The 11,100-nt window shown below is 53.0% G+C and overlaps 4 protein-coding genes and 1 non-coding gene across 5 annotated transcripts; 2 read left to right on the top strand and 3 right to left on the bottom strand.

The window, feature by feature from the left end:
- Nucleotides 1–1,640: 1,640 nt before the first annotated feature.
- Nucleotides 1,641–1,727, bottom strand: VDAG_20255. Its single transcript has one exon. It is a non-coding gene; the product is annotated as a tRNA-His (tRNA).
- A 405-nt stretch (nucleotides 1,728–2,132) lies between these two features.
- On the bottom strand, nucleotides 2,133–3,597 carry VDAG_09620 (Esbp6p; the record flags this gene model as incomplete). Its single annotated transcript, XM_009658581.1, has 3 exons — nucleotides 2,133–2,986; nucleotides 3,037–3,343; nucleotides 3,406–3,597. 3 exons carry the CDS (start codon nucleotides 3,595–3,597, stop codon nucleotides 2,133–2,135), a joined length of 1,353 nt encoding a protein of 450 aa, XP_009656876.1.
- A 309-nt stretch (nucleotides 3,598–3,906) lies between these two features.
- VDAG_09621 (uncharacterized protein) lies at nucleotides 3,907–6,112 on the top strand (the record flags this gene model as incomplete). The annotated part of the gene is made up of 4 exons (XM_009658582.1): nucleotides 3,907–5,019; nucleotides 5,075–5,164; nucleotides 5,228–5,296; nucleotides 5,344–6,112. The coding sequence occupies exons 1-4, from the start codon at nucleotides 4,823–4,825 to the stop codon at nucleotides 6,110–6,112; spliced, it is 1,125 nt and encodes a 374-aa protein (XP_009656877.1). The 5' UTR covers nucleotides 3,907–4,822.
- A 688-nt stretch (nucleotides 6,113–6,800) lies between these two features.
- VDAG_09622 (argininosuccinate lyase) lies at nucleotides 6,801–8,306 on the top strand (the record flags this gene model as incomplete). The annotated part of the gene is made up of 1 exon (XM_009658583.1): nucleotides 6,801–8,306. One exon carries the CDS (start codon nucleotides 6,801–6,803, stop codon nucleotides 8,304–8,306), a length of 1,506 nt encoding a protein of 501 aa, XP_009656878.1.
- A 1,790-nt stretch (nucleotides 8,307–10,096) lies between these two features.
- Nucleotides 10,097–10,812, bottom strand: VDAG_09623 (uncharacterized protein; the record flags this gene model as incomplete). The annotated part of the gene is made up of 3 exons (XM_009658584.1): nucleotides 10,097–10,292; nucleotides 10,580–10,623; nucleotides 10,675–10,812. 3 exons carry the CDS (start codon nucleotides 10,810–10,812, stop codon nucleotides 10,097–10,099), a joined length of 378 nt encoding a protein of 125 aa, XP_009656879.1.
- Between the last annotated feature and the right edge of the window lie 288 nt (nucleotides 10,813–11,100).

The following is an 11,100-nucleotide window of genomic DNA, read 5'->3' on the forward strand; positions in this document are numbered from 1 at the left end:
GTAGGCAATCGTTCTCGTGGCGTCATCACTGGCATGTGCTCACTGGAGCTGACAATCATAACAGGCTGCGTGAGTCTCGAGACTAGAAGAGATAACCAAAAGAGGTTGTCATAGATACGATCCAAAGTTCCTCTTCCGGGTAGCGGCATGGTGCATTGCTTTCCTGCAGGCAGCCGTTGAGACTCACGATGTTCGGCATTGGCCTGGGCTTGATAGTATCTTGGTATTGAATGATCCAAGTTCAGAGTGACATGCCTCATCAGGATGATCTAGCACTTTCTGGTCATCCTGCCAGAGGCAGGCGTCCCAGAGTAGCATTCATATTTTGGTAGCACCATCCGGAGTGCCAGCTCCTTTTGTAACATGGTGCCGCCCTGGGGTAGCATTGAGAGAACAGGCTGTTGCTTAGAACGAGGATGAAGATCGAGTGTTCTGATCCTGATCATAGGCCAGTAAGAATGACAAAGAGCGTCCAGTATAATCGCTGCAAGAAGGGCTTTTCGCATCATCACGCGGCACAAGACTACTCTGAAGCACGAAACGGACTACGTCACAACAAAAGAGCGTCACTCGATAGTATCCTGTTGGCAGGAGTGCCTTAGTCCCAAGCCCAGTAACTAAATTGACCACCGTTGCGAAGCCTAGCATAGATCACCGGAACATCGTCTAACATGTTCTAGGTGAGCGCGTCAGCGATGACAGAACCCGAAATTTGAGATCTAGGCCACCGATATCAGAGATACAAGATGGTGGCTTGACGAATCACTACGACCATCTTCAGAGAGTTTACGCTATCCCTCGAACACAACAGCAACAACGACAAGTCCACCCCTCGACAGTGTCTTGTCCATCGACATGCAGATCTTCAGCGTCACCCTCCTCGCCGCTCTGCTACCACAGTCGCCACCGACTGGCACCTCTATTTCATGGACTGTGGATCAGCCCAGGGTGGAGGCAATGGCGAGGGCAACCATAAGATCCCACCCTTCGAAGTCGCTGTTCAGATCGAGACGGCGTGTGAGAAAGGCGTGAGTCAACCCCCGTGTACAATCAGGCCAGTATATTGATTCGGGAACAGTGCAATGTGACTGGAAAAGCCGGTCGTAACTCCTTCTCGACCGGCAACCCTTGCAACTGTGACGAGGTTTTGGATGTAATATCTCCTTGTTGGTATCTCTCGCCACAGCTTGAAGCTGATTATTTGGGAAGTACACGTGGGACGAGGCGTCGGGGGAGCTTCACGCCAATAACGCAGGCGGTCGAGTGGCCCATTGTATTCAAGTCGAATCTTCGGTGTCCAGCTGCAGCTTTGGCGCTCTGGATGGTATCAACTGCGCTGTTTCGCGGGACTGGAACTGCTACAGTTCGTACTGCTGCAGGATTTTCTGTTAGGCTTGAGCATTTGTGTCCTGGTGGAAAACTGGATGTGGTAAACGCACAAATCCCATTGTGGTTGCCATACACAAGATCTGTAGACAATCTCTCGAATATGACACATGTCAAAACACGTGCTGTGCTCGGATCATACATTTACCACATTGTTGATTACCTATATGTGCAAAAACTTTTTGGGTGCATCACGTTTGGCAGGCAGACATTTTCCCAGCATCATCAACAGCACCCCGTCAAAACAAAACAAATGCTCCGAGGCGGATTCGAACTGCCGTCAATGCAGTATTGTAGTAAGAACCACAATGCATCATCCTAACCAACTAGACGATCGAAGCTACGATGGTGGGCGGCACAAACTGGTGGGCTCATGGTGCTCATGGTTGTGGAGTATAGCGACAAATTCCTGCCCTACAGTGGAGGCGACCGACACCGCATATGGCGACCCAGTCGATCGACGATTGTTTGTCAAGATGGATGCCAAAAGGGGTGAGCAAGTCATGTCGACATGGCATTGATTAACCTGCGAACAGGATGGAGATATGGAGGCTGACAGATTGGAGATGGAGAATCCCGTCCATCCTCGAGAGTCTTGCTAAAAAGAAATCATGATTCAATCAAACATTACTACTGGAATTTTCTTTCAATGCGTTCAAAATGGAAGACCTTTGGGACGAGTGCCGACTGCCGCCTGTCTCATCCGCTCTTGATCCTCGCTTCCAGCGCCCGAGACAACGAATACGCTACACATGCCACAGGCGGAAGAGAAACCTCGGCGCCAACCACGACACGCCATACCTCGATCGTGGTGCCGGAGCCACCGGCCGCTCTGTCTCTGAGTCGAATATCTTCCAGCTGCGGAGCATCCACACGCTCAAGGCGCCGGCGACGAACATGAAGGCGACAAAGACCTGCGCCGAAGTGAAGTCCTTGCCGTCGGACCCAACCGACATTTCAATGGCAGCGACCTCGGCAAAGGTCGTGGGCAGCACCATGGACAGGCAGACGACGCCAAAGGTGCCGGCCATCTTCTTCATGCCGACAACCTCGACAAGCACGGGCGTGATGGTGCCCCAGAAGGTGCCGCACGTGGCGCCGGCGAGCACAGCGAACACGCCCAGTAGCGCGAAACCCTGCGCGGGGATCCACAGCGCGAAACAGAAGACGGCGCACAGGGCCGTCATGAGCATGGCCATGTTGATCCTGCCGACGGTGTCGCTGAAGTAGCTGACGAGGGGGCGGCCGAGGCCGAGGCCGAGGTTGAGCAGCGCGTTGGCGACGGAGCCCTGGGTGGGCGTCATGCCTACCGACGCGGCGTAGCTGGGCAGCGAGTAGAGGAGAACTATGTAGCCGAGCTCGGTGGCGATGCCCCAGATCATGACGAGGAGAACCTCGACGCGGCCAAAGTCGCGGGGGTTGAAGCGTAGCTCGTCGCGGCGTGCGACGCGGCGCGCCTTGCCGCCCGTCTCGCGAAGGAAGAGGCTCGCAACGACGTTGGCAATGAGGGCGCAGACGGCGAGGATACGGTACGTCCAGTGCACGCCGAAGCGGTCTATGGCCGTTTTGGTGACGAGACTGTATATGAGGCCGCCGATGCCTGCACCAGAGGTCGAGAGGCCCACGGCGAGGCTGCGTTTTGTCGAGAACCAAGGGGGCAAGACGACGAGGCAGGGATATAGAGGAAACCCATGCCCCAGCCGAAACACATGCCTTGGGCGAGAACGAGCTGCCATACTTTTGTGACGAAGGAGGAGCTTAGGAGGGAGACGAAGATGATGAAGGAGCCGATAAGCATAGTAGCGCGCATGCCAAGGTGCTTGTGGCACTGGGTCGCGACGGGCGAGCAGAGCAGGACCTGAGAGATGGACAGACCGCCGATGATGGCGTATTCGAAGTGGGAGGTTTTCAAGTCGGTCGACTCATTAGAGTAATGTGCCATGATGACAGCCCAGGACTGATGACTTGGTTAGCTTCGAGTCGATGTTGAAGATGGGAGACTGGGGGATTCGGACGTACACTGTTGATACCCCATGTATGCGAGTTGACGAGGAAGACGCAGAGTGTGCAAACCCAGGCGTAGCCGCCATTGAGAGGTACTGGCTCGATAGAGGTGACGTTTGTCAGATGCTCAACAGCCTCATTGTCCGTCTGCGTCTCGAATGCTTCGCCTCGCGGCAACTCAACCGTTGTTTCGTTGTTTGGGGTCATTGTTCTTGTGATAGCTGGCTGGTCGACTTGAGACAGGCGTGTTGATAATCCCATACTTGTCCACTCAATGAACATCAAGCCAAGTAATGGCACAAACGTCGTGTTTTCTGATTCTTTATGCACATGTTGTCGATGCGGGGGCTCCGTAGTCGGCCGGGGCGTTTAGTCATATCCCCCAAACCAAGGTAGATAGATGTAGATAGATCCAAGAGCAAGAAGACGTCGGTGGTGGGGGAGCTCGTCGCGCCTTTTGGCCTGGATGAAGCGGGGTTATGGGGGGTCATACTGCAGGCAGCATGCATCAGCTCGATGCAACTCTTCAACTCTACATCCGCTGGTGATTGTGCATCCCCTCCTCTTACTCCACGCCATCACCAGTAGGTTTTGTACACGCCGCCAACTCCTGATCCATAACCGCACAATGAACACAAGAGGACATCAGAAGCGCATCCTACCGAGGACTGGATATCCTCGGCGGCGGGCATTGGCGGCATGCTTGATATGTCGCGAAAGGAAACGGAAGTGGTACGCCTGCAAGACCTCCCAGATCTTGCTCAGAGGCTGATGGTTTCCTGTCTCAAGCGATAACCTGAGGCCGACGTGTTCGTCATGTCAACAGATCGGGGCTCCGTGCGAATACACCAAACAGGACTCATCATCCTTTGACGCCGCATCGCTTAGAATACTAGACCAGCTCTCTCTCATCGAGGGACTGGTTAGAGACATACACCCCGAATCCTCTCTGACCCGCGAGTCTCGGTCGTCTGGCTCAAACGGTGACGCGAATTTCATACCAACACGCGTATTCGGGGAAGCTTCAACAAGGGCCGCAGTACACACATCTCTATCCTTGAATACTGATGCAACCCACAAATCAGTGTCCGACCAGATCCTTCAGTGGCCAGTGTTCGAACAGCTTTTGTCTTCTCTACAGCGGTTTCCCTACAGCGACTTCCATGGCACAGAGGCTTATAGCTATCTTGACGACCTTCTGACCCCGTCCGAAGATTTGAGTTCGCGTTCATCATCAGGACCGCCCTGGAAATCTTTTGCGCTGATCAGCATCTCCACAGAGAAGGTTGACGTCGAGAAACTCGTTGAACAGTTTCACCAACGAGTCAATATCAAGAACCCGATTCTGAGTCGGCAGCTGGCTAGCGAATACTGTCAAAATTTCCACGAGGATGGACTTCTCTTCAACCTAGAGACCTGTCTCGTATTGCTCATGTGTGCTCTTGGTGCCATTTCCATGGATTATGGATCTGTCATCACGAGCCAAAGCCCCGGAAATAACCCAAGCTCAGCGCCAGATCTGGCGAATTTAAGACTTGGGCACAGTTATTTCACAGCTGCGGAGAAGAGGCTAGGGGCAGCCATATCAACAGTCAACACCCTTTCCATCCAGTGCTTGTGTCTTGCTGGGTGAGCTCGACGGGTCAACATACGAGAGGAGAGTGACTGACAATCATCGCTGCAGGATATTCCACATGTACTCCATTCAGCCAATGCATGCGTTGCGTGTGTTCCACGCCGCGGGAATCTCTCTTCAGAACCTTTCTTCCACGGGGTAGGTGCGGGGTCTGCCCTTCACAATTCTTGTGTCAGCACTAATCTTGGTGCTCTTTCACAGTGCTCGACCAGCCGGAGAAGCATCTCAGATGTATTCGAGCCTATTTTGGACGTGCTATAAGTCCGAGAGGTCAGTCGAAAACCAAACTTTATTGCATTAGAGCCTGACCTCTACAGAGAAATCCTAGCCGAGATACCGATCAACGCACCCGCCTTGCGAGAACCTGGAATGCCAAATGTATACCCTCAACCCCCACAAGCAGCCAGCATTGCTTCAAACGAATGGGCTGCCGATGAGGAAGACAGCTGGTACTTTCTGCTCTCCGAAATCGCCCTTCGCCGTATCACAGACCAAGTCACCGAGCTGGTCTCCAAGTACATTCATGCCGAGATCGACTTGTCAGGATCACAAAGCGTTCAACAGCTCATTCCCGTTGTAGCTGAATTTGAGCAACAAGCTGAAACCTTCCGAGAGAATCTCCCACCAGCGGTCAAGTTTCCTGACGTCCCTGAAGCGGCCAGCACTGAATGGCAGCAGTACAGCCGCGGCCGCTATTACCGCCTGCTTGAGCTCATGCACCGGCCCTTCCTCTTCGACGCCCTACACGATCCTGGATGCAGCCCCGTTGTTCGGTCACTAGCGGAGAAAGGACTCCAGAATGCGCTGCGGTACATTCAGCACAGTCATATATGCCATCGCCACCACGGTACGTGGCTCCAGCTTCGGAATGCATTGAAGGAAGCAAGCCTCCTGCTTGCAGCGTCAAAGACGACGTGGCTGAGTATGCCTCGCGGATGGGAGGCTGGGATCGCCAAAGCCCAGGCGACATTCGACCACTGGTCTTGGGAATTTCCGTCTTGCAGAACGTATTCCAACGTACTCCAGAAGCTAGCCGAATCATCCCTAGCAGATCATGGCGTAGATAATCCGATGACTTATAGCTGAACATGGAGAATGACATCGCGTTGGTCAATCAATACGAAACAGGCAGTTCAGCAGCCAAAATGAATGAGCTCATGCAATCTGTGCCCTATCACGAGCTGCCCATCTGGAGGAGTATAATTCGGGGCAAACTGCCGAAGCTTGGTTGGCCACAAGCAGATGATGATGCCCATGGCGATTGTGGACCATGCGAGTTGAGGATAGCTTGGGGCATCAAAGGGATGCATGCCTTGAACACGATGGTGTGGGCTTTAGCCGTCGCTCCCCAATGCCGCCAATCCCCACTGTCACATCCGTTCCCCGGTGTTGCCGCCACTCCCCGCGACGCTAAACCGCCCAAAAGTAAGTAACTATTGATGCAGCGTTCCTAATTCGGGTACTTCCCCCAAGGAAAAGCGACTACACAAGACTCTGGTTTGGAGTATTGATGAGTGAATGGATTGAGAACCGAACCTACGATCTTCATGGAGTTTGTGTGGTTCCACTGGATCCTTGGCAGATAACACAGATGCAGCTTGGATTATTCTGGACCAAGGTTTTTGTATAAAATGATGGTAACTTCTTCGGTTCGTAACTGAAAGGGCTTGGAGATTCCACTCTAATGTGCTTGTCCAGCGGTACCCCTCTACCTAGATCCCCTTGACATCTCAACGGCATCAGTCTGTACAGAAAGAAAACAAAAACAGAGACCATGTCGGCAGACAGCAAGAAGACCCATGTCTCGCTGACCGAAAGTCGCCTTGGAACGAAAGCTTCTCGCTTGCTGGTCACGCACGTCAACAAGCTTGAACTGGACGATGAACTGATCAGTCTCAAGGAGTATGTGCTGACGGACCTCGCTCACGCCGTGATGCTCACGCGTGCTGGCATCTTTGATGCTCAACATGGTGCTAGCATCGTCCAGGCCCTCCTCAAACTTCACGGCAGTGATACCTCTGCTATGCTTGCGCCTGACCCTGAGGTTGGCACTCTCGGTCTGCAAATCGAAAAGTACCTTGAGAAAGTGCTTGGCTCTCGCGGCCGCGATATTCAGCGCGGTCGCAGCCGCATCGATCAGAAGGCTACGAATTGGCGCCTCATAAACAGAGCGAGCCTGACAGATGTCATACGAAAACTCGTCGATCTTGCGACCGAAATCTTAGCAACGGCGGATCGATACACTGGCATCCTCATGCCTGGATATACTCACATGCAACACTCTCAGCCAACAACAATCGACCACTACCTCAACGCTCACTACTGGGCGGTGTCACGAAGCTTGGATCGCCTTTACGATGCTTACGATCGCTTGAATGTTTGCCCCTTAGGCGGCGCAGCCTACAGTGGTACTTCTTGGCCTATCAATCGTGATAGCACCTCGACCTATCTTGGTTTCGACCATCCCATCCTGAACGCCAGAGATGCCGGTTTCGCGGCCATTGACATGGGTGCCGAGCTCGCAGGTGCCCTCGCCGCTACACTATCGACCATCAGCCGTCTCGCCTCGGACCTCAACTACTGGTCCTCCAGCGAAGTCAACCTTCTGCGCATCGACGCCGCACTTTGTGGCACGTCGAGCATGATGCCCCAAAAGCGCAACCCGATAGTGCTAGAACGCATCCGTGGCCTTGCCGGCGTCTCAGTGGGCTGGACCGCTAGCCACCTGGGTGTCATGCATACGGCATATTCCACCGATGTCGATCAGTCATACGTCCACAATTTGCTCCCGGGACAGTGCGCCGAGACGGTTGGTGCCATCGCTCTACTTCGCGAGGTCTTGGCGACGGCCGAATTCGACGTGCCTGCCATGCGCATCTCGGCGGGCCAGCACTGGTCGACGGCGAGCGCACTGGCGGACGCCCTCGTTTCCTTGTGTGGTCTGAGCTTCCGTGACGCGCACGAGAGTGTTGCTCGTCTGGTCGAGGCGCATGAGCGTGCTGGTTGTCATGGTGAGCTGCGGGGCAAGCTCATCGACGATGCCTTCAGGCACGTCTTGTCGGAGTCCGATGTCAGAAGCATACTTGATCCGGAGTCTTTTGTTGAGTCGAGGATTAGCAGTGGAGGCACTTCTCCCAAGGCACGGCGTGAGCTCGCGGCATCTGCATCGGCTGATCTTGCTGAGAAGAAGAAGAGTCTGCTAGCCCGCGTTGGTCATGTTGATAAGGGGCTTCAACTTTTGCTCAAAGACGCACAATCACTTGTTATCTCTCCAGAGTAGTATAGATTGCTTTGCCTGATGATGAAATGGAATCCACGTTTGACGAGAAAGGCTGGTGCTTATCGTGATTCTACATCATAAACCTACGTTACTGATATGTTTTGACAGATGATGCTGCTGTCAGATTTAAAAATTCAGTGCTATGAATATCGGGTCGAGACTAGGTTGCGAATAGACATCAAAGAAGAAGCCCACTGTAAATGCACCATCAAGCCGTACTTGCCAGGTGGAGATCATGTATCCAGAGCCAGATGGTATGTGAACGGCTTGGCCTTGATAAAAGCATGTTCCTAATCTTCCTTGAGGATCTTCAGCGCAAAGCTCACTATCGAAATTGCGAAAACTACCTAAATTCATGTGTGCCAGTGTGGGCCCTTAGCAAAACTGCCCTCGTGGATACGCAGTTCAGCATAGTGATCACCCAGGGAAACGATACTATTCAAGAATAAATTGTCTTGCGTGATATTTACGAATGACCCTCGAACGAGACACTAATCAAGATATCAAAAAGCTATCATGAAAATTTCGGGTCTGCACAGAGGAAGTTGACTTGCTTTCAAATGCCAAGAGATGAGAGCATATGTGATCGAGTATCCCATCACCCATCGGGACCTCGATTTGCCACCTTTGACATGTGGTCCTGTCTTGATGTCCTGCTCGCAACTAGGCCTGTGCATCTGAATCCTCGATAGTCATCACCCGATGACTCGCCTATACCCCCGCCTTAGAATAACGAGGCTGAGACCCATCGGGGGAAGGGGCGGGGTTGACGATGACATGAATGACGCTGACGACAAGACAGGGAGAAAAGAGGATAGAAACAGAATGGCAGGCAGAAACGTCAAAGACCATGGCTGGCACGATGGAATGAAACCACCACACCTCCTTCATCAAGACATCAGTAAATCTTTCGTCATCGATGATATTGCAGACGCCACCATATGAGCTCGCGAACATCATAGCTCGATACTAAGCGACTGAAATGAGGTGTCATACCTGTGGTGTTCGAACGAACCTTAGCGTCCAGTTCAGTCATTGGTACCTAGGGAAAGGTGTGCCAGCTGTCTGGTTCTCGGGTTCGACTTCTCGGGAGCGACCAGTTTGTTGGTACCGGCACTGTCCGAATCGCGCGGAAGAAATGCCCGCCAGAGGAAACAGACGTCTTGCCACGTACGACCAGCCTTACGGTATTGCAGATCTCCGGCATCACGATTCATTGCCAAGTACAAAAGTACAAACGCGACGCGCAACCCAACGCGGCTGATCTACAATGTACCGCTACCCATCAATACAGCGGGAAGGCTGGAAGCAACCCCTGGGCGATCTCTTGACGATCCTCTCATCGGGACATCTGACGTGAAGAGCTCGGGCCAGCCTCGGGACCGATGCTCATCGGGGAAGCGGGCGAGCACGCGAAGATAACGAGGCCATTTTCACTTGACTTTTCGCACCCCTATCGACAGCCCTCGGACAACCGCATGCACGCACGCACAGGCTATCCTAATCACACAATGGCACTCAAGTCTCGCGAAATGGTCCCCCACGCCTGCCTCCCGTCAAGATGTGAATGATGATCTCCGGTGTCCTGAATCACGAAGACCACAAGGCGTTGGTCCTGTATGTGATATCTTCAACCAAGATGACCCACCATGCCGCCGAAGTTGCATTCCAGACCGTTTTGTAAGCGCCCGCCTTAATTTTCTCTCCTTTATACGGGAGCCATACCTGGCATCTCTAAGGCCTGAGAGAACGCCTCCTTGTCATATGTCGCAGTTTGACTTACAACGCACTTATCTTCCGGGTTGATGGTTTGACTGCCGACAGCCCTTTTCAACGTTTACAAGGCACTTGCGGCCTGGGTAAGTCAGGTAATAGAGAATCAGGTTCAAAGATGTAGTCTGAAGGTTAGTGTTTGACAGCTCGACCAGGGGTGATGCGAGCTCAGCTTCCTCTGGTTGGAGGAACTTTGGATGGGTAGCGCAGTGACTTGACATGTATACAACGGTTCAAAGATGAAGTCCATCATACCTTGTAGCCCTTGAGGTGAAGCCAAAAACTAGGCTCCGTCGCCTGCATTCTGGTACTCTTGATAATGTGATAGGACAGGCGTGCACCATAACTTGACCCAAGGTCGAGCTGTAACCTTGCTAGACAGCAACCACGCCATCCAGCACACAACCCGACTACTGTTACGGCTATCACGCCGGATCAATCGCCATTTGCCATTGATTCGCAAATAAATTTCTGCAGTGTATTGGAATGTCTTGACTTACCCGTTGGCGAACCGCAGCGGCCTGTGCTCAAGCTTATCGAGGCGCTACAGAGGAAGTCCCGAGACACGGCAGAGTGCCATCGATTAGCCGGGCACCCAGCGTTCCAGTCCGATGGCCTGGTAAATCAGAGCCGCAACACCAAGCTTCTCCCGGCATGAGGAAGTCTTGCTATCGGTGGGGCCGCACGGGAAAGCCCCCACGGTGGTTATACGCGTCGCCCTCGCGAGGGCCATGGACGTGCCAGCGTAGGGATCTTTTTTTGGCCTTGTCCACCGTCAGGCATCTGAGTGATGACGATCATCTCAGATAGCGATGAAAGGCGAAGTGATCGCCAAGCTGGTATGAAGACCATTGCATCGAGATCTCCTAACCATCAATGTCCGGGAAGAAATGCCGTCGCAGAGACTTATCCACGTCTGATGTGGGTAGGCATCCAACCTATATATCAGTCTTGTCCATGGGAGTCCCGAACCATGATAGCCTACTCTCGGCCATCCCGATATCTCACCAGTCGAACCTAC

Source organism: Verticillium dahliae, genomic scaffold (genome assembly GCF_000150675.1).
Source record: "Verticillium dahliae VdLs.17 supercont1.28 genomic scaffold, whole genome shotgun sequence".
Lineage (NCBI taxonomy): Eukaryota > Fungi > Ascomycota > Sordariomycetes > Glomerellales > Plectosphaerellaceae > Verticillium > Verticillium dahliae.